The following is a 23,367-nucleotide window of genomic DNA, read 5'->3' as shown; positions in this document are numbered from 1 at the left end:
CTTCTACTACTTTAACTACTTCTACTACTTTAACTACTTTAACTACTTCTACTTCAACTTTTTCAACTACTTCTACTACTTTAACTACTTCTACTACTTTAACTACTTTAACTACTTTAACTACTTCTACTACTTCTACTTCAACTTCTTCAACTACTTCTACTACTTTAACTACTTCTACTACTTTAACTACTTTAACTACTTTAACTACTTCTACTTCAACTTTTTCAACTACTTCTACTACTTTAACTACTTCTACTACTTTAATTACTTTAACTACTTCTACTTCAACTTTTTCAACTACTTCTACTACTTTAACTACTTCTACTACTTTAACTACTTCTACTACTTCAAATACTTGAACTATTTCACATCTTTAAGACCCTTCTACTTTTTCTGCTCTTTTTAATTCATGTAAGTTTTTTTTAAATGTACTTTTCCACATTTTCAGCAGTTTCACAGCTTTCAAACTTCAGCTTCAGCATTTCAACACATTTGCTCTAAGGAAATGTAACCTTTCTAGTTCATTAATTACCCTGCCTTTTTTATAAATCAATACAACATGTAGCTCACCCTTCATCTCTGCCAAGCAGAGGGCGCTTATGTCTCACACAAATCATCTTAATCATCTTCTGTATTAACTTCTCCTCATCTTAACTGTCTTCATGTCAGCTATTGTGATGCTGCATTCTGGACACAAGTGAAAAAGAGGAGAAAAGTGATTGTCAAACTTTTTTTTATTAGAAACAAAATTCATTCTGCCAAACATTCCTATAAACATGATTATATGATTCCCACAAATGAAAAGAGTGATGAGAACAAATGTTGTTTTTTATACACAACAGCATATAAATGCATCAATACTAATGATCGAGCAACATTTACAGCAGAGACAAGTTGATGTTTTCATGCAGAGAAATGTCAGTTCAGTGAACAGAAATCATCATGAGCAGTGAACTCACACAACTCAGCTGATCCACCAAATAGAGAGGAATAAAACCTGAGTCCAGGATGAGAATAAATCCTGAGTCCAGCATGTAGAGGCTGAGTGAATGTGGTCTGGACTCTGTGGAGGAGAGTCATGGTTTCAGAGACGCTGTAGAAAGACAGAATACCTGCTCTGTGATCCAGGTACACTCCTACTCTGGAGGACTCAGGACCTGAGCCTGGAGTCTGCATATTATTGTACCAGAAGTTATAACTGTTGTTGGAACAATATAAAGCCCAAGATTTGTCATTGTGTCCAAACACACATTCATCTGAGTCCCCTGCTCTGCTGATATTCTTGTATGCAACTGCTACAAAAACTCCTCCTCTCCACTCCACCTCCCAGTAACAACGTCCAGTCAGACCCTCTCCACTCAGGATCTGACGATAATCAGTGAATCTGTCTGGGTGACTAGAATACGACTGATGTTCTTTCATAAATGTTGCTCTTCTGTTCCCATCAGATAATAACAGCTGTGTGTTTGCTGTGTTTGGATCCAGTGTGATGTCACATGAGTATTGTAAGAACTCAGCTCTGGTCTTGGGCTCTGGTTGTGGCAGTAAAACATCCACTTCCGTCACTGTCTGTGATATGTTTGTCCATCCCTCTCTTAGAACTTCCAGCAGTTTATAAGCTACTCCTGACACAGCCGCTGTCACATCCTCAAAGTACGTCAGAGGACGGATCTTGATCCTGGATGAGTCTGCAGGTCCACTGAGTCCTGACAGTGAGGGGTAGTCCTGTAGAAACTGGTTGTGGTCCTCTGTGTGTGCCAGCTTCTGCAGCTCAGCGTCTCTCCTCTTCAGCTCAGTGATCTCCTGCTCCAGCTTCTCCTGAAGCTCTTTGACTCGACTCACTTCAGTTTCCTGCTGGGATCTGACCTGCTGCTTCACATCAGAGCGTCCTCTCTCCATAAGACAGATCAGCCCAGCGAACATCTCCTCACTGTGCTCCACTGCTTTATCAGCGGAGCCGTTGATAGCCTCCACCTCCTGTTGAAGCAGCTTCACATCTTTCTCTCTGTCCTGGATTCTCTGCTGGATGTTCAGTCGACTCCTCTTGAGCCCTCTCTGCCTCTCAGTCCTTTCTGCTGCAGCTGAGACCGTGTCGTGGCCTTTATGTTCGTCCATTAAACAGAGATAACAGATAGACTGCTGATCAGTACGACAGAACATCTTCATCACCTCATCATGACGAGAGCAGACGTTCTCCTGGAGCTTCTTGGAGGGCTCCACCAGCTTGTGTTTCTTATAAGCCGGTAATTCAAGATGAGCCTGGAGGTGTTTGTCACAAAATGAGATCAGACACTGCAGACAGGACTTACTGGCTCTCAGTTTCCTCCCGGTGCAGACGTCACAGGCCACATCTTCAGGTCCAGCATAGCAGTGATCAGCAGGAGCAGCTTGGAGTCCAGTCTTCTTCAGCTCCTCCACTAAATCTGCTAACATGGTGTTTATCCCCAGGACAGGCCTCGGTGTGGATGTCTGTCTGCACTGAGGGCAGCTGTAGACTCTCTTCTCATCCTCTACATCCCAGTGACTTTTAATACAGTTCATGCAGTAGCTGTGTCCACAGGAGGTAGTCACCGGATCCTGCAGTAGATCCAGACAGATGGAACAGCAGAATCTCTCTCGGTCCAGCTGGTTTCCTTGCTGTGCCATTTCTCCTCTCAGTGACGGTCTGAGTTTCAATTCCTCAGAAAGATGGTTACACCCAACTTCCAACTATGAACCTGAAGGGGAGGGAATGAAGCAGTCAGAGGGTGGAGTGTTGCTGACTGCATTTGAGAGCAGGAAGAAGAGGGAGGACTTATCAAGCTGTTATTCACTTCAGGAAGAGGAGAGGTGATGACACACTCAGCTTGGTTTCCTTGTAGACAAACCTTCGTCCCCTTTAACTCTCCGGTTCACTTTTTATTGAGGCTTAAAGTTTTATGTAAAGATTCCTCTAATCATGCCCTTCATGAGAGTCAGGGCTGCCGTCTTCTCCTCTCAGAGCAGACAGAGAGATGAGAAGAGCAGCTCTTTAAGCTCCTCTCCCTCTCTGGTTAACGGGAGGAGGGCGCCCTCTTGTGTTGAGAAGCTGCTGTGACGCTCACTACAGGAAGACCTCACTGAGCCTCTGTCAGCTTCAGACGACATCAGTGAAGACAGATTTGAATATCTGTGATTATTGTAATCCCTTTTATCAGGTTGCCTTAATAAGTCTCTAAAGACTCTTCCTCTGGTCCAAACGCTGCAGCTCGAGTACTGACTAGAACGAGGAAGTGTTAGCTTCTCTACACTGGCTCCCCATAAAATCTGGAATACAATTTAAAATCCTTATTCTGACCTACAAAGCTCTCAATGATTAGACACCTTTGTCTGAGTAATACGGTAAAAAAGGAGACGTATTCGGTGCGAGTGAATCCACAGCATCCATCGGCATTACAGCCATCCACAAGTTGATCAGGATGAAATCTAGAGGCAGCTCCACCACACTGAGTGACAGGAGGGACGGGGAGGACTCTGCTGCTCGTGCTGGCTTCATAGATCTAATAAACAGAGCAAGGTCAACGTCTTTTCTCCATCAGGATATTATACCAGATGAAATGTGCATTTTAACAACATAACAAACATTCAGCTCCGTAGCACTACATGTCTGAATGATTATATTAAAGTGACGTCACAAGACACCCACGTATACATGCAACATACTGAAAAAGTGTGTCTTTGAGGATATGTCCTCTTTAAATAATTTGTCCAATGTTTGTCCAAAGTGACATTTAAAAGTTTGAATGAAAGAAGTGTCCCTCAATGCCGTTCATGAAGGACACTTGTCTGAATGAGGTTAAGACTACAGGTGTAGGTGTGTTGGTGATGTGCATGGGTGTGTGAGACATGGTTCTGTTGTGGGTGTGATGAGAGATTACTACATGGTGAGTCATTCCCACTCTCTTGTATAAGTTTGAAACTTGGTCCAGCAGGTTTTTATGAAACCCTGGAATGAAATCAAGAAGTTCAGACTTTGTTCCTGTTTGTTTATTCAGGATGTAAACCTTCAGTTTGTTCACACATCCCATCAGTAAATCTGTTCAGAGACTCTTGTTCAATGATTTTCCACACAATCAGTTAGTTTGACCACAAAGTCTGTGTGTCATCTTTTTATTGATTAAGATCAGGATATTTACAGTCTCATTAAACCTCTTAGTGCCTCATTAAAACAGCAACATGTGCTCAGACAAACAAATCAAAGTCCATGTGATTACAGATTTCTTTACATGAAGTGGTGACGACAAAATATATCTGATAAATGAAAGTAGAAGAAGAAGTTTCAATTCTGTTTGAGCTACTTTACCCCCAAATACACAGAAAAGATCATTTCAACCACAAATAAATCTCAATGAGGGATTCAATGGAAAAGAAAAACAGTGACTGAAAAGTTGTAGTCTTATTATACTTCCTCGTTTTACTGAACATTACGTAATAGCATAAAGTTAAATTTAGCATCGCATAATCAGAAGCAAAACTCAAAACAACACAACAGATATTAAGACGTCAAAGTCCCGCCCACATGTTTGATTGACAGGCGAGGAAATGCCACAACAATCATCTCTCAGCAACAAACAGGAAGACAAAACAAGTGGAAGAGTTAAAACACAAAACTGAACCCACTGTCCCTGAAATGACTTCAGTCTACTTCAGTTAACACAACTCAGCTGAGGATCCAGGATGAGAATAAAACCTGAGTCCAACATGTAGAGGCTGAGTGAATGTGGTCTGGACTCTGTGGAGGAGAGTCATGGTTTCAGAGACGCTGTAGAAGGACAGAATACCTGCTCTGTGATCCAGGTACACTCCTACTCTGGAGGACTGAGGACCTGAGACAGGAGTCTCCGCTTTGTTGAACATGAAGTTATAACTGTTGTTGAAACAATATAAAGACCAAGATTTGTCATTGCGTCCAAACACACATTCATTAGATTTCCCTGCTCTGCTGATATTCTTGTATGCGACTGCTACAGAAACTCCTCTTCCTATCCACTCCACCTCCCAGTAACGACGTCCAGTCAGACCCTCTACACTCAGGACCTGAAGATAATAAGTGAATCTGTCTGGGTGACTAGAATAAGACTGAGGTTGTCCCAGTACTATTACTTTTCTGTTCCCATCAGATAATAACAGCCGTGTGTGTGCTGTGTTTGGATCCAGTGTGATGTCACGTGAGTCTTTTAAGAACTCAGCTCTGGTCTTGGGCTCTGGTTCGGGTTCTGGTTCTGGTTGTGGCAGTAAAACATCCACTTCAGTCCCTGTCTGTGAGATGTTTGTCCATCCCTCTCTCAGAACATCCTGTAGTTTATCTCTGACTCCTGACACAGCCGCTGTCACATCCTCAAAGTACCTCAGAGGATGGGTCTCGATGCTGGATGGGTCCGCAGGTCCACTGAGTCCTGACAGTGAGGGGTGGTCCTGTAGAAACTGGTTGTGGTCCTCTGTTTGTGACAGCTTCTCCTGAAGCTCTTTGACTCGACTCACTTCAGTTTCCTGCTGGGATCTGACCTGCTGCTTCACATCAGAGCGTATTTTCTCCATGAGACGGATCAGCTCAGTGAAGATCTCGTCACTGTGCTCCACTGCTTTATCAGCGGAGCCGTTGATAGCCTCCACCTTCTGTTGAAGCAGCTGCAGGAGTTCAGTCTTCTTCCACTCCTCCACTAAATCTGCTAACATGGTGTTTTTCCCCAGGACAGGCCTCGGTGTGAAGGTCTGTCTGCACTGAAGACAGCTGTAGACTCTCTTCTCATCCTCTTTATCCCAGTGACTTTTAATACAGTTCATGCAGTAGCTGTGTCCACAGGAGGTAGTCACCGGATCCTTCAGTAGATCCTGACAGATGGAACAGCAGAGTCTCTTTCTCTGGTGATCCATTTCTCCTCTCAGTGACGGTCAAAGAGTTCCTCTAACTCCAGATAGAAACAGTGTCTGAGCTCTGATGTACGGCAGCGGTCTGCTCTCGTTGACTCTCTGCAGTGAATGAGGACTTTATATCTATGCTGTTCACTCCCATTCTCACAGCTGCTGACGTATGAAAGGGAGGAGAGACATATTTTGCTCAGGTGGAGCCCGAACCTTTAGGGAGAGGACAGGATTTCAGGTTTAACTGCGTTCCACAGAGAGCAGCTTGTTACAAAAGACAGGGCGTGTAATCGTTCATAAATATATATGATCGAGGATTTCAGCTGCTCAACAGTTCAGGGTCTGCTGTGTCTTGTTCTTTGTTTCATAATGCTCCAAATGTTTCAATGGGGGACGAGTCAGGACTGCAGGCAGGCCAGTTCAGCACCTGGACTCTTCTACTACAGAGCCATGCTGTTGCTGCAGAATGTTGTTTGGTGTTGTCTTGCTGAAAGATGTAATCTCTTCCTGAAAAAGGCATCGTCTGGTTCTACGTTTGGCAAACATCCTGAATCAGAGTGAAGTCCCTTTCCATGGACGTCAGTGTTAAACGGCTGAGTCTATCTTGTCCCGGTGAACGCAGCCCGGTCTTTACAAGTCCAAGTGTTGAAAAGGAGTGCTCTACATTTCATACTGTGGACTAACTTTTTTGGGGAATCAGGGTTGAATCTCAGTTTTAGTAAGTTGCCATTCTGGTCTTTGGCGTCTTCCATTTGAGGACATTTAAATAGAGTTAAGACTACAGGTGTAGGTGTGTTGGTGATGTGCATGGGTGTGTGAGACATGGTTCTGTTGTGGGTGTGATGAGAGATTACTACATGGTGAGTCATTCCCACTCTCTTGTATAAGTTTGAAACTTGGTCCAGCAGGTTTTTATGAAACCCTGGAATGAAATCAAGAAGTTCAGACTTTGTTCCCAGTTATATGGTTAATTTTCTTCACCAGACAAGATCTCTCTTGGAAGGAGAGCTTGTGTACAATTATAGCCGCTATGAAGACCTACTTTGCAGTCCAGGGGTTGAAATCTACTTTGCCAGCTGTTTAAGATGAGACCACTTTGAAGCAGAAGTTGGGATGTGTGACCTCTCTGCTTGAATGAACCCTCATGTGAAGAGTGGTGGCAACAGGATCCCTTTTTCCAAGTTGTTTCCTCGTACTTCTAGGTTTTTTAGTGTCTGACAGCTTCTGACTGTTGACCCAATAGACATCATAGACAGCTGCAAACAGACATTCTCTTTGTTTATGTCGAAGTCTTGAGCTACTTCTTCCAAGATGAAGGTTGTGTTGCTTTGTGTGTCTAAGAGTGCATACACTGTGGATGAGATCCAGACTGGTACCATTGAAGAAGTTTGTGTGCTCATGCCTTCTTGCATGACTCTGTTTGTAGTTGCTGTTGCAGCGCGTTCTTTGGTGTCCGCTTTGTCTTTAAAGTTGATGTCTCCCATTTGAGGTGTCAACCTTTGATTAACTTTATCCCTTTCTTTGAACTTGTCGTCATGCAAACATGTCGGATGTCTCTTCTAACACCTTTCACATGAGCTTCTGTTCTCACATTTCCTCGAGTGATGACCAGTTTTAAACATCAGGAGCAGAGCTTCTCTACCTCTACAACCTCTACTCGATATTGCACTGTCTTTTCAGGGAACCTTCTGCATCTGGCAATAAGATGTCCTGTTCCTTTGCAGAAAATGCGTGATAGGATGCTGCTTTGTGTTGTGTTTGAGTACAGTGTTTTTGCTAGAATAGTCTGGCTGCATTACATTAACTCCATCCATCCATCTTCCTCCGGGTCGCGGGGGCAGTGTCCTAAGCAGGGAAGCCCAGACACTCCTCTCCCCGGCCACTTCCACCAGCTCATCTGGGAGGATACCGAGGCGTTCCCAGGCCAGCTGAGAGATAAAATCTTGCCAGCGTGTCCTGGGTCTTCCCCGTGGCCTCCTCCCAGACGGACATGCCCGAAACACCTCCCCAGGGAGACGTCCGGGAGGCATCCTGACCAAACGCCCGAACCACCTCATCTGACTCCTCTGGATGCGGAGGAGCAGCGGCTCTACTTTGAGCCTCTCCCAGATGTCTGAGCTCCTGACCCTATCTCTAAGGCTGAGCCCAGCCACCCTGCAGAGAAAGCTAATTTCAGCCACTTGCCTTTGGCTGCTGCCCAATCCCCACTGCACCTGACCCCTGTGACTCCCCCCGTGGGAGGTGAGCCCACGGGAGGATGAACCCATGTCTTCCATTCGGGCTGGGCCCAACTGGGCCCCATGGGTGAAGGCCTGGCCACCAGGCACTTGCCTGTGGGCCCCAACCCCAGGCCTGGCTCCAGGGTGGGGCTCCGGTGGCCCTCTGGACAGGGTACACTTGTTCGTGGTGTTTTTCTTCATCAGGTGTCCGTGGGCCGCACTTTGTCTATCCCCTCACCTAGAACCTGGTTGCCTTGGGAGACCCTACCAGGGGCAATTGCCCCAAGACAACATAGTTCCTAGGATCATTAGGGCACTCAAACCCCTCCACCACGTTAAGGTGGCGACCCATGGACATTAACTCTTATTTATTAATTCAAAACATGCAATCATTTATAACTTACAAAACCGGAATACATTAAAGTAACACCTCTACAGTCATAACACCTTTATGATGCATTCTTGTTGAGATTGTGAGTCTTTATGAAAGGGTGTCACCCTGGCAGTGCAACAAACTTCAATGATTCCCCATTCAACAGGAAGTTTTTGTAATTCCTTTTCACAAATTTCAGTTCACTCTAAATTTCACATCTATGATCCCCCTCCACCCCTGAACACATTTATATGGTCAAAGAGCCTCCTCCAGTGCTCCATGGTTTTATCAGCTCACTTATTGACACTATTACTGTTCTTCACTAAAAGCAGTGGACAATCCATGAGCCTAAGATGTTGGGGTTCAGATGGATGAATTAATCTTGATTCCAGTCTTCAGTGTTAGACACTCTGCTGTGTTCACGCCCATCCTTCTACCTGCAGAGGTATGAAGGGGAGGAGTGGAGAGATTCTTTGATTGGGTGGGGTTCAGGTTTTACTTCTTCCATTAAGAGGAGCTTTTACAGGAAAGGGTGTGTCAGGTCTGGTGTACAGTGAGCCATTATTAGAGATGGACTCGAGCCAGGACAGAGAGAGACTGCTGGTACCTCCCTCCTTTTTTAACATTGATTGTGGTGTGACCTCTCATGTTAAATCTGAACCTTCTTTTGAGATGTTGAAATAGTTTTATAGGGCCGGTTGTTGTTGGTGTTTCTCTGCCTTCTAATTTGGGATCATTTCAGTTGATCTGTTTCAGTGCTTGCTGGGCGGCCTGGCCTTTGCAATGTGGTCTCATGATCAATTAATATGATTTTACCTCAATTAGGATTAATGATGAAGGGCCGGAATCCAACAACCAAAGGTCAACAAGATCAAAACCAGATGGGGATCAGCTGACAGCTCTGGGGTCCGTTTCACAAAGCAGGTTTAGTGAATACTCTGAGTTTGTTAACCCTGAAATGAGGGAAACTCTGTGTTTTCCGTTTCACAAAGGGAGGTAACTCAAACCAGAGAAAGAGGGGTAACTCTAGCCTGTTTCACAGAGGGAGGTAACTTAAACTCTCGGTCAGTTACCGTAGTAACAGACTCTATGAACCTAATCTGGTCGGGACCAGGTTTTTCTCAATGAACCTCAAGTTTCTCTCAGTCTCCGCCCCCTTTCAGCCACACACAGTATTTGATTTCCTCATTCATTCAGTCGGCAGGCGAGTGTTGGCGTAGCGTATTTCTGCCGTCTGTTATTTAAAAATATAATTCAAAAATCAATCAGTAGGCCTTTATTAGGTGTCAACTTTTTTCACTAAAATGGCATGTCCTTTTGTTAATGATCCCGTGGATGAAGGTGCAGCATTATTGCGCAGAGAATTAAATATTCGTCGGGAGATGATAATCAGACCGCGCATAGATGTTTTAGCATTTCTGGACAATTATCTTTTTGAGCGGTACCGTTTCACTTCACAGTGGCTCATCTACATACACAACCTAACCCGTCCATACATTTGCAACATTACCCACCGTAGTCGTGCTCTTACATCCCAGCAGATATTGTGTGTTGCTCTGCGGTTTTTTGCAAATGGGAGTTTTTTGTATAATGTTGGAGATGCAGAGCACTTACGTAAGGCCACTGTATGCAGGACGGCAGAGCAGTCAGAGACACCATATCCCGCATCCACTTCAGAGATTAAGACAATATCATCACCACTACCACCACCAACACAGCAGCAGTCAAATAAAAACATAATACAAATTTCATTTGGTCTTCTTTATTTCCTACAAATACAAGAGATAGTTTAGTTAATGTTCCTGTATTTAACATAATTAACATAATTCACCTGTGACCATGCACCCACCTCTAACTTGTGCTCTAGTAATTCAATTTCGAGATCTGCCCTTCTCATCTGGCGGTCCAAGAACTGCATTTCTTTGTTGTTTTTTTCTATTTTTTTCGGAAGAAATATTTTATAGACGTCTTTCACTGGTAACTGGGAATACATAAGGAGGACATTAAATTATAGAGTTGCACATGAATTCCACAGAATGAACCTCTGGTGTTTACTGAACATCCATCTCACTGTGTCAATCTGTGCAGTTGAAGTTGAGGGACCCTCCTGCTGCTGCCCAGCCATGCCCTGTTAAAAAGGATGAGAATGTGTTAATACTTCAGTGTAGGCTAAATGTCACACTCTATTTTCCACCAGAATGTTAAGAAATGTGAATGGGAAGAGAACTAGCAATAACATATCAAATGTTACCTCTATAGGCCTTTCTGGTTCCCCCTCTGTGAAGGCAGCAGACAAAGTCTCCTCGTACTCTTCATCCTAGATGAGTGATATGTCTCAGTATACTTAAACCACCATTTGGCAAAATCTTTGGAGTATTGCCTACTTACAGTTACAAGGTTTGTTGTGGCGTGAGGGGGCTCCACCAGGCAGATAGCACCATCAGAATCTGTTGGGAGAAAAAAAAAGACATGAAAGGGAAATAAATATTTGTATGAATAGGCTTAAAAAAAGATATATAGGCCTAGGAATATTACATGTTATAAAGGCACTTGTGTCTTGGGGGGTGGGCTCAGAGGATGAGCTCCCTCCAGGGATTCCCTCAGTCGCTGGCCTTCCAAAATTCTGGCTCAGGGCCAGCGCCTCTGCCTGTTTGTTTATTCAGGATGTAAACCTTCAGTTTGTTCACACATCCCATCAGTAAATCTGTTCAGAGACTCTTGTTCAATGATTTTCCACACAATCAGTTAGTTTGACCACAAAGTCTGTGTGTCATCTTTTTATTGATTAAGATCAGGATATTTACAGTCTCATAAAACCTCTTAGTGCCTCATCACTCACTTTAACTCTTCCTGTCCCATTAAAGTTACTAACCATAGACCTTTCTGGAGTCCCTGAGCTCTCTTGTCTCGTAGATTCCTCTGAGCTGCTGTAGACGTCCTCCTGCTGCGGACGATCTGGACTCCAGCGGCAACAGCTTCTACTACTCGTCTCATCACTATCACCTCTCTCTCTCTTCATCTCCCTCTATCCCTCTCTCCAACTCGGTCTCAGCAGATGTGTGTCTAACATGAGTCTGGTCCTGCTGGAGGTTTCTGCCTGTCAAAGGAAGTTTGTCCTCTCCACTGTAACTAGTTAAATACTGTGAGGTGTAATGCTCATGGTGGATTAAGGTGGGGTCAGACTGAGTCTGATACTGTCTTGGTGTTGGGTCTCTGTTCATAATTTGACATAGAGTGGTCTAGACCTGCTCTGTTTGTAAAAGCGTCTTGAGTTAACGTTTGTTGTGATTTGGCGCGATACAAATAAAGATTGATTGATTGATTGAAACCTCCGTCTCCTTATACCAGCTCTCCTCCCTCCTAGCTCTATGCCTCCTCTGCCTCTACGCGTCCTAAATCTCCAGAGTTCTGCAGGAACATCCAGCGGTTCGGTTGACGAGCCGGCCGGCTTCAGCCCAACCAGGCGAGCATGAGTAAAAACAAAAACAAAGCGGGGTTGCCGGGCAACAGTAATGTGTGTAAAAGTTAAAGTTGGTGATTTCATGGTGAAAAACAGTCAACAACTCTCACCAACTGAAGGCCAAAAGAGGTCACAACTTCAACAAACTGCTAGAGAGAAATGTGACAGAGTTTGATAAAGAAAGAAGAATGAACGAAGAGGAGAGACTCGGTTTTGCTTGGTTTGATCTACATCCATGCCCTGTTGAAGTTTTGGTCAGTGTGTTCAGGTTTTGTTTGGTGCATACTTTTAGTATTGTTGTATGGTCACATCATCTACGTATGCACTGATGGGAGGAAGACACGGCCCATGCTTCAAGCATGTAATGCAGTGACGGTCAAAGAGTTCCTCTCTCTCTGGACAGAATCAGTGTCTGAGCTCTGACTCACAATGACTGTGTGCTCAATGAGGATTCCAGTCTTCAGTGTTAGACGCTCTGCTGTTCACGCCCATCCTTCTACCTGCAGAGGTATGAAGGGGAGGAGTGGAGAGATTCTTTGATTGGGTGGGGTTCAGGTTTTACTTCTTTCATTAAGAGGAGCTTTTACAGGAAAGGGTGTGTCAGGTCTGGTGTACAGTGAGCCATTATTAGAGATGGACTCGAGCCAGGACAGAGAGAGACTGCTGGTACCTCCCTCCTTTTTTAACATTGATTGTGGTGTGACCTCTCATGTTAAATCTGAACCTTCTTATGAGATGTTGAAATAGTTTTATAGGGCCGGTTGTTGTTGGTGTTTCTCTGCCTTCTAATTTGGGATCATTTCAGTTGATCTGTTTCAGTGCTTGCTGGGCGGCCTGGCCTTTGCAATGTGGTCTCATGATCAATTAATATGATTTTACCTCAATTAGGATTAATGATGAAGGGCCGGAATCCAACAATCAAAGGTCAACAAGATCAAAACCAGATGGGGATCAGCTGACAGCTCTGCTCCTCTCTTTACCCGAGTGTCCAAAATATACGGCCGTAGATCAGATGACACGACTACAGAGTGGATCATCCATCTTTGGTCTCTGGTGGTGTTTGTTATGGCCAATCCATGGCTAGCACAGAAGTCCAAAAACAAAGCCCCACTTGGGTTCAGATCGGGCAGGCTGTTCCTCCCAGTCACCCCCCTCCAGGTGACTCTTTCATTGCCTACGTTGGCTTCGTCGTCCCCCAGAAGAGCTACGGAGTCCACAGTTGGAATTCCTTCCAGAACCCCGCCCAGAGACTCCAAGAAGGCCATTCGGTGCGTCCACACAAATAACAGTCATAGCCTTACTCCTCGCAACCTGAAGTTGCAAAGAGGTGACCCCTCTTGTCCCAGGGGAGAACGCAAACACCAGGGCACCCAGCCGGGGGTTTGTTAGTATCCCTAGACCCTCTTGGCACCTCACCCCCTGAGCAACTCTGGAATGAGAGAGAGTCCAGCCCCTCTCCAAGAGTTTGGTTTCCTGAGCTGCTGCAGTGAGTGGAAGCAATGTCTGACTTTATCTGACTGGTACCACTCCACCTCCCGCACCAACTCCGGCTCTTTCCCCACCAGGGAGGTGATGCTCCACGTCCCAAGGGCCAGTCTACTCTACCGTGGTTTAGCACACCTAGGTCCACGCAGTCTCTCAAAGAGTGGTGAACCTCTTCCTATCTTTCTTTCTGAGAGACTCAGCTGCTCTGGAGTGTCCTTTTTATACCCAGTCATGTGACTAACCTGTTGATCATTAACCTCATTAGTTGGAGAAGTTCCTCCAGGTTGTTTTTTTTTTAGCATTACACGTTTTTTTAGTGATCGGACTCAGGTGGACCACATATGAAAGGACTGGGTGGTCTTATTTCACACTTTGTGAGTGAGTTAATACTCCTGACACCCACGTATACGTGCAACATACTGAAAAAGTGTGTTTTTGAGGATATGTCCTCTTTAAATAGTTTGTCCAATGTTTGTCCAAAGTGACATTTAAAAGTTTGAATGAAAGAAGTGTCCCTCAATGCCGTTCATGAAGGACACTTGTCTGAATGAGGTTAAGACTACAGGTGTAGGTGTGTTGGTGATGTGCATGGGTGTGTTTCTTTCATGGTTCTGTTGTGGGTGTGATGAGAGATTACTACATGGTGAGTCATTCCCACTCTCTTGTATAAGTTTGAAACTTGGTCCAGCAGGTTTTTATGAAACCCTGGAATGAAATCAAGAAGTTCAGACTTTGTTCCCAGTTATATGGTTAATTTTCTTCACCAGACAAGATCTCTCTTGGAAGGAGAGCTTGTGTACAATTATAGCCGCTAAGAAGACCTACTTTGCAGTCCAGGGGTTGAAATCTACTTTGCCAGCTGTTTAAGATGAGACCACTTTGAAGCAGAAGTTGGGATGTGTGCTCCATGGTTTTATCAGCTCACTGTGACTGAACTTATTGACACTATTACTGTTCTTCACTAAAAGCAGTGGACAATTCATGAGCCTATGATGTTGGGGTTCAGATGGATGAATTAATCTTGATTTTCTTGAAATATTTTGTCTATTCTTCATCAAGACTGGAATCAAGTATGAATGTTAGCTACAGAGAATTTAGCATATAGTCGTACCTAAAGTCTCTGAAAGTAATATGGGAGGTAGAGCCTTCAGTTATCAGGCCCCTCTCCTTTGGAATCATCTACCAGTCAGGGTCCGGGAGGCAGAAGCAAATCCTGCAGTTTGGCCGACAGTAAAGGCTGCTCAGCCGGCCTTTACTGTCGGCCAAAGTGCAGGATTTGCTTGGTTTGATCTACATCCATGCCCTGTTGAAGTTTTGGTCAGTGTGTTCAGGTTTTGTTTGGTGCATACTTTTAGTATTGTTGTATGGTCACATCATCTACGTATGCACTGATGGGAGGAAGACACGGCCCATGCTTCAAGCATGTAATGCAGTGACGGTCAAAGAGTTCCTCTCTCTCTGGACAGAATCAGTGTCTGAGCTCTGACTCACAATGACTGTGTGCTCAATGAGGATTCCAGTCTTCAGTGTTAGACGCTCTGCTGTTCACGCCCATCCTTCTACCTGCAGAGGTATGAAGGGGAGGAGTGGAGAGATTCTTTGATTGGGTGGGGTTCAGGTTTTACTTCTTTCATTAAGAGGAGCTTTTACAGGAAAGGGTGTGTCAGGTCTGGTGTACAGTGAGCCATTATTAGAGATGGACTCGAGCCAGGACAGAGAGAGACTGCTGGTACCTCCCTCCTTTTTTAACATTGATTGTGGTGTGACCTCTCATGTTAAATCTGAACCTTCTTTTGAGATGTTGAAATAGTTTTATAGGGCCGGTTGTTGTTGGTGTTTCTCTGCCTTCTAATTTGGGATCATTTCAGTTGATCTGTTTCAGTGCTTGCTGGGCGGCCTGGCCTTTGCAATGTGGTCTCATGATCAATTAATATGATTTTACCTCAATTAGGATTAATGATGAAGGGCCGGAATCCAACAACCAAAGGTCAACAAGATCAAAACCAGATGGGGATCAGCTGACAGCTCTGCTCCTCTCTTTACCCGAGTGTCCAAAATATACGGCCGTAGATCAGATGACACGACTACAGAGTGGATCATCCATCTTTGGTCTCTGGTGGTGTTTGTTATGGCCAATCCATGGCTAGCACAGAAGTCCAAAAACAAAGCCCCACTTGGGTTCAGATCGGGCAGGCTGTTCCTCCCAGTCACCCCCCTCCAGGTGACTCTTTCATTGCCTACGTTGGCTTCGTCGTCCCCCAGAAGAGCTACGGAGTCCACAGTTGGAATTCCTTCCAGACCCCGCCCAGAGACTCCAAGAAGGCCATTCGGTGCGTCCACACAAATAACAGTCATAGCCTTACTCCTCGCAACCTGAAGTTGCAAAGAGGTGAACCCTCTTGTTCCCCAGGGGAGAACCCAAACACCAGGGCACCCAGCCGGGGGTTTGTTAGTATCCCTAGACCCTCTTGGCACCTCACCCCCTGAGCAACTCTGGAATGAGAGAGAGTCCAGCCCCTCTCCAAGAGTTTGGTTTCCTGAGCTGCTGCAGTGAGTGGAAGCAATGTCTGACTTTATCTGACTGGTACCACTCCACCTCCCGCACCAACTCCGGCTCTTTCCCCACCAGGGAGGTGATGCTCCACGTCCCAAGGGCCAGTCTACTCTACCGTGGTTTAGCACACCTAGGTCCACGCAGTCTCTCAAAGAGTGGTGAACCTCTTCCTATCTTTCTTTCTGAGAGACTCAGCTGCTCTGGAGTGTCCTTTTTATACCCAGTCATGTGACTAACCTGTTGATCATTAACCTCATTAGTTGGAGAAGTTCCTCCAGGTTGTTGTTTTTTTTAGCATTACACGTTTTTTTAGTGATCGGACTCAGGTGGACCACATATGAAAGGACTGGGTGGTCTTATTTCACACTTTGTGAGTGAGTTAATACTCCTGACACCCACGTATACATGCAACATACTGAAAAAGTGGGTCTTTGAGGATATGTCCTCTTTAAATAATTTGTCCAATGTTTGTCCAAAGTGACATTTAAAAGTTTGAATGAAAGAAGTGTCCCTCAATGCCGTTCATGAAGGACACTTGTCTGAATGAGGTTAAGACTACAGGTGTAGGTGTGTTGGTGATGTGCATGGGTGTGTTTCTTTCATGGTTCTGTTGTGGGTGTGATGAGAGATTACTACATGGTGGGTCATTCCCACTCTCTTGTATAAGTTTGAAACTTGGTCCAGCAGGTTTTTATGAAACCCTGGAATGAAATCAAGAATTTCAGACTTTGTTCCTGTTTGTTTATTCAGGATGTAAACCTTCAGTTTGTTCACACATCCCATCAGTAAATCTGTTCAGAGACTCTTGTTCAATGATTTTCCACATAATCAGTTTTCAATCAGGATTTTTTGGTAAAGTACTTTAGACCTGTAATCTTGCTAGAGTCCAGCAGGTGGAGCCAGAGCTGGATAAATAGTATCCAGTCCTCAGGTCGACAGGGACAGGTGTGCTCTCTGTTACTCATTGTCAGGGTAAAAAATGTCTGGTCTGCTGACACTCTCAGATCTTTAATGTCCAGGTTAAAGGCTCACCTGTGTACAGCTGTCTTCGATAAGATTATTAAAACAAACTATTTATTAACATTTAAGCTTCTACAGTGGGCAGCTTATTACTGATTCAGCTCTGAACATTATCTGAAAATGAGACTTTATTCTCTGAGTACACTGGACTGTAAAATTAACTTTGCCTGTGAAGATTCTCACCACAGACTTCCACTACAGAGTCATGTCTGTTTTTAATGCAGTGACTTCCACTTCAGAGTCATGTCTGTTTTTAATGCAGTGACTTCCACTACAGAGTCATGTCTGTTTTTAATGCAGTGACTTCCACTTCAGAGTCATGTCTGTTTTTAATGCAGTGACTTCCACTACAGAGTCATGTCTGTTTTTAATGCAGTGACTTCCACTTCAGAGTCATGTCTGTTTTTAATGCAGTGACTTCCACTACAGAGTCATGTCTGTTTTAAATGCAGTGACTTCCACTACAGAGTCATGTCTGTTTTTAATGCAGTGACTTCCACTACAGAGTCATGTCTGTTTTTAATGCAGTGACTTCCACTACAGAGTCATGTCTGTTTATAATGCAGTGACTTCCACTTCAGAGTCATGTCTGTTTTTAATGCAGTGACTTCCACTACAGAGTCATGTCTGTTTTTAATGCAGTGACTTCCACTACAGAGTCATGTCTGTTTATAATGCAGTGACTTCCACTACAGAGTCATGTCTGTTTATAATGCAGTGACTTCCACTACAGAGTCATGTCTGTTTATAATGCAGTGACTTCCACTGCAGAGTTGTGACTGTTTTGAATGCAGTGAACTATCAAAATCTATTTTATCAGTATTTCATCAGCGTCCCATTGGGTGTGTAAATTTAACATGATGACATTAAAGTTAAGTTTAGTGAGCTAATCACCTTTAATGTCCTTATTTAGGCCTTAACTTCAGAGAGTAGCCGGGCCTACAGGTGACAGATTAGCCTCAGGTATAAAGAGCTGTTAAAGTTGTTATAGTTAGCTTAAGTTAGTCCTTAGAGATCCTCCTCATGTGTGTCTGTAAACATTAGACCCTGAAGAGTCTAAATGTCTCTGAAGAACTGCACAGTAAGCCCTCTTTTTTTTTAACTTCCAAACCGTTAGCTGCTAATGCTAACGGATATCGCGAGCGCTAATGCTAACGATGTGAATGGAAAACGCTGTTCACTTATGCTAACAGCGTTAGCCGTGCTACTCGGCGGTTAAACTCGTTGAAACAGGTTTTTGTGATGTAGCTTATCTTGTGAGCTAATCATGAAACATCTGGTAGAGACTTTATGATACTTCTGTTGTTTTAAATCACTCTTAACTGTGTGTGTTTATTCTTAAAATGTGAATATGATGGATTAGCGCCGCTGAAGGGCTCAATATTACACAGCATTTTTGGACATTTTATGTCAAATATGTTAGAAAAGAGGATGTTCCCTCATCATTTTACTGTGAAATATGTTTTTCTATTGTTCTCAGAATATAAACATAGCTAAGCTGTTTTTGGAAACACTATAATTAGTAATGTTTTATTAGTTTAGTGGTCTTTATGTAATATGGCGTACCAAGAGTCATTTCATTTATTTATTTATTTATTAATTTATTATTTTAAAGGACCGTGCATATTAATTAACACTTCTGTAAATATGCCATAGTTAGCCAAAAGGCTAGTTTACATCCGTAGTCCCTTGCCAGATGTTAAAAAGGCTCCCTAAAAAGATCAAGATTAAAAAAAGGTAAAATAGAGTAAAATAAAATCAAAGTAAGAAGGTAGAGGAGAAACCAAAACACAAACAAACAAACAAACAAACAAACAAGAGAAGAAAAGAAAAGTACAAATAGCACCATATGATTAAGAATGACTAAAAGCTACATAAGGACATGATATGAAAGTTTTTGAGAAAGTGTTCATGGACATAAAATACATGGAGCAAGACAACCAGGAAGCAGCAATGAGGAAATGTTAAAGAAGACACATGCAGACACAACAGGACAACAGTTGACAGTGCTGTACATATTTGCATCAGGCAGTGACTACCAATCATTAAACTAGCTGCATGCAATTCAAATGAGGCAACATATAGACTGAGCGACAGGTGAGCACAACGAATAGACAACACAAGCAAGCATTAGATGTATTTCAGTGCATTTATGGTCTCATATTCCATAAGAGACGCTTCAATATGAATAACAGTCCTGACTTTACTCATTGCAGGTTTTTGGAATCCACCTGGACTTTGACCCTGGTTCCTGAGAGATGTCTGATGGTGATGATCGGGACCCCCTGGGGCGTGGCGAGACACAAATGGTGAGTCGTGAGAAGTCTTCCAGAATTAAAAAAAAAAAGTTATCCAAAAAATAATATTTTTTTCTCATTATAGTAACAAACATCAACAAAAATAGGAGCTAATCTTGAAATAAAACCTTGAAAATAGTAAATGTAATGAGTTTCCTGCCTTTCTTTGTTGCCAGTTAGTGAACAGTTAGTTATCTAAAGCATCAGTAGCAGCAGGTTCATTCATAACAGCACAGGAAACACAGACACATGCTCATATAGGTCGGCTGATTTTCTGCAGACCAGCTAAATGAAGACACATTAAATCACTTCGAGCGAACTTGGGGGTCTTGAGTCTTTGGCACCCATATTTTGGGGGTTGCAGGCTGAAAACTAGGCTCCCTTCAATTCTTTCTGGTCCACCAGGGGGAGCCCTAACTTTATATGGAAAATGTAATGGTGAAGTCCTTAATGCCTGCATTCTATCTTGAGTCCAGAAGGACTCCTTGTCATCTTTATACTCCACCAGGGGGAGCTCTAACTAGTTGAGACAATGTTCCAAAATGTTTCCTTTGACTCAACTTGGCTCCCTGTCACTCTTTCTAGAGTCCACCAGGGGGAGCACTAACTGGATTTGGGAAATTTAATGGGATATCCCTTACTGCCTGCATTCTTTCTACTCCAGCAGGGGGAGCACTAACTAGTTGTAAAGAATAAAATGGTAGAAGTAAAGTACTTCTAACATGTATTCTATGTAGAGACCATTAGGGGAAGCCCTAACTTGATATAAGAAATGTAATAGTGAAGTCCTGACTGCTGACATTCCTTCCACCAGGGGGAGCCCTAATTGTAAAATTAAGAACTTCCTACATGTTATCTTTCTCGGGTTCCCATTCTTTCTACTCCACAAGAGGGAGCCTCCACTAGTTGTGAAAAAGTTTTTGGTAGAAATAAAGTATTTCCAACATGTCTTATTTGTAGGCTCCAGTAGGGGGAGCCTCAAGTAGGCTCTCCTGCATTCTAGTCCAGCAGGGGGAGCCCCAACGTGAAGTGGAATCTTGTAATTCTCTTTCTTTGTAGAGTCCAGTAAGGGGAGCACTAACTTGATATAGAAATTTGAATGAGGAAGTCTTTACTGCCGACATTCTTTCAAGGTGTGTGAGACATGGTTCTGTTGTGGGTGTGATGAGAGATTACTACATGGTGGGTCATTCCCACTCTCTACTATAAGTTTGAAACTTGGTCCAGCAGGTTCTTATGAAACCCTGGAATGAAATCAAGAAGTTCAGACTTTGTTCCTGTTTGTTTATTCAGGATGTAAACCTTCAGTTTGTTCACACATCCCATCAGTAAATCTGTTCAGAGACTCTTGTTCAATGATTTTCCACACAATCAGTTAGTTTGACCACAAAGTCTGTGTGTCATCTTTTTATTGATTAAGATCAGGATATTTACAGTCTCATTAAACCTCTTAGTGCCTCATTAAAACAGCAACATGTGCTCAGACAAACAAATCAAAGTCCATGTGATTACAGATTTCTTTACATGAAGTGGTGACAACAAAATATATCTGATAAATGAAAGTAGAAGAAGAAGTTTCAATTCTGTTTGAGCTACTTTACCCCCAAATACACAGAAAAGATCATTTCAACCACAAATAAATCTCAATGAGGGATTCAATGGAAAAGAAAAACAGTGACTGAAAAGTTGTAGTCTTATTATACTTCCTCTTTTTACTGAACATTACGTAATAGCATAAAGTTAAATTTAGCATCACATAATCAGAAGCAAAACTCAAAACAACACAACAGATATTAAGACGTCAAAGTCCCGCCCACATGTTTGATTGACAGGCGAGGAAATGCAACAACAATCAGCTCTCAGCAACAAACAGGAAGACAAAACAAGTGGAAGAGATAAAACACAAAACTGAACCCACTGTCCCTGAAATGACTTCAGTCTACTTCAGTTTACACAACTCAGCTGATCCAACAGGGAAACCAATAAGAAAGGGAAAATAAATCCTGAGTCCAGCATGTAGAGGCTGAGTGAATGTGGTCTGGACTCTGTGGAGGAGAGTCATGGTTTCAGAGACGCTGTAGAAGGACAGAATACCTGCTCTGTGATCCAGGTACACTCCTACTCTGGAGGACTGAGGACCTGAGACAGGAGTCTTCACTTTGTTGTACCAGAAGTTATAACTGAAGATGTCACAATCTAAAGCCCAAGATTTGTCATTGCGTCCAAGCACACATTCATCTGAGTCCCCTGCTCTGCTGATATTCTTGTATGCGACTGCTACAAAAACTCCTCCTCCTCTCCACTCCACCTCCCAGTAACAACGTCCAGTCAGACCCTCTCCACTCAGGACCTGAGGATGATCAGTGAATCTGTCTGGGTGACTAGAATAAGACTGAGGTTGTCCCAGTACTATTACTTTTCTGTTCCCATCAGATAATAACAGCTCTGTGTATGCTGTGTTTGGATCCAGTGTGATGTCACGTGAGTATTTTAAGAACTCAGCTTTGGTCATGTACTCTGGATCTGACAGTAAAACATCCACTTCAGTCCCTGTCTGTGAGACGTTGGTCCACTCCTCTCTCAGAACGTCCTGTAGTTTATCTCTGACTCCTGACACAGCCGCTGTCACATCCTCAAAGTACCTCAGAGGACGGGTCTTGATCCTGGATGAGTGTGTAGATCCACTGAGTCCTGACAGTGAGGGGTAGTCCTGTAGAAACTGGTTGTGGTCCTCTGTGTGTGCCAGCTTCTGCAGCTCAGCATCTCTCCTCTTCAGCTCAGTGATCTCCTGCTCCAGCTTCTCCTGAAACTCTTTGACTCGACTCACTTCAGTTTCCTGCTGGGATCTGACCTGCTGCTTCACATCAGAGCGTCTTTTCTCCATGAGACGGATCAGCTCAGTGAACATCTCCTCACTGTGCTCCACTGCTTTATCAGCGGAGCCGTTGATAGCCTCCACCTCCTGTTGAAGCAGCTTCACATCTTTCTCTCTGTCCTGGATTCTCTGCTGGATGTTCAGTCGACTCCCCTCCAGCTCTCTCTGCCTCTCAGTCCTTTCTGCTGCAGCTGAGACCGTGTCGTGGCCTTTATGTTCGTCCATTAAACAGAGATAACAGATAGACTGCTGATCAGTACGACAGAATATCTTCATCACCTCATCATGACGAGAGCAGACCTTCTCCTGGAGCTTCTTGGAGGGCTCCACCAGCTTGTGTTTCTTATAAGCCGGAGATTCAAGATGAGCCTGGAGGTGTTTGTCACAAAATGAGATCAGACACTGCAGACAGGACTTACTGGCTCTCAGTTTCCTCCCGGTGCAGACGTCACAGGCCACATCTTCAGGTCCAGCATAGCAGTGATCAGCAGGAGCAGCTTGGAGTCCAGTCTTCTTCAGCTCCTCCACTAAATCTGCTAACATGGTGTTTTTCCCCAGGACAGGCCTCGGTGTGAAGGTCTGTCTGCACTGAGGACAGCTGTAGACTCTCTTCTCATCCTCTCCATCCCAGTGACTTTTAATACAGTTCATGCAGTAGCTGTGTCCACAGGAGGTAGTCACTGGATCCGTCAGTAGATCCAGACAGATGGAACAGTAGAATCTCTCTGGGTCCAGCTGGTTCTGATCCATTTCTCCTCTCAGTGACGGTCAAAGATTTCCTCTAACTCCAGATAGAAACAGTGTCTGAGCTCTGATTGACGACAGCCGTCTGCTCTTGTTGACTCTCTGCAGTGAATGAGGACTTTCAGCTTCTCAGAGTCTGCTTTGTAAAATGAAGGGAGGGATGGATCAGAGTTCACTGCAGAGGAAAGATGCAGAGTGGTAAAAGTCAGGGTGTGTTTAACGTCTCTTACTGTATGCAATAAAAGTAGATGGACATGGGATTCTTACACTTTGCTCCCAACAATCAGGCGTTACATTTGATTCTCTTTGTCACATTGTCCAGTTATTTAAAAGAAGAGAAACACATCAGTGTGTCATGTTTGAAGCACATTGTTCAGTTTTGTAATCGTTCTTCTTGCATGCAGATCCTCAAGGCCTCTTAAAGACCTGCTGATCCAACTCTTGTCCTGAGTTCGGC

At 43.8% G+C, this 23,367-nt stretch overlaps 2 protein-coding genes across 2 annotated transcripts; both read right to left on the bottom strand.

Annotated features, from left to right (window-relative positions):
* Positions 1-800: 800 nt before the first annotated feature.
* Positions 801-2,667, bottom strand: LOC117808681 (tripartite motif-containing protein 16-like). The gene has a single exon (XM_034678370.1). The coding sequence runs from the start codon at positions 2,647-2,649 to the stop codon at positions 922-924; it is 1,728 nt and encodes a 575-aa protein (XP_034534261.1). The 5' UTR covers positions 2,650-2,667; the 3' UTR covers positions 801-921.
* Positions 2,668-4,097: 1,430 nt separating this feature from the next.
* LOC117808665 (tripartite motif-containing protein 16-like) lies at positions 4,098-22,916 on the bottom strand. Its single transcript, XM_034678355.1, has 2 exons — positions 21,206-22,916; positions 4,098-4,637 (listed from the first exon to the last, which is right to left on the bottom strand). The coding sequence occupies exon 1, from the start codon at positions 22,914-22,916 to the stop codon at positions 21,231-21,233; it is 1,686 nt and encodes a 561-aa protein (XP_034534246.1). The 3' UTR covers positions 4,098-4,637; positions 21,206-21,230.
* Between the last annotated feature and the right edge of the window lie 451 nt (positions 22,917-23,367).

Source organism: Notolabrus celidotus, unplaced genomic scaffold (assembly GCF_009762535.1).
Source record: "Notolabrus celidotus isolate fNotCel1 unplaced genomic scaffold, fNotCel1.pri scaffold_137_arrow_ctg1, whole genome shotgun sequence".
NCBI lineage: Eukaryota > Metazoa > Chordata > Actinopteri > Labriformes > Labridae > Notolabrus > Notolabrus celidotus.
This window is presented reverse-complemented; position numbering and strand designations above follow the sequence as displayed.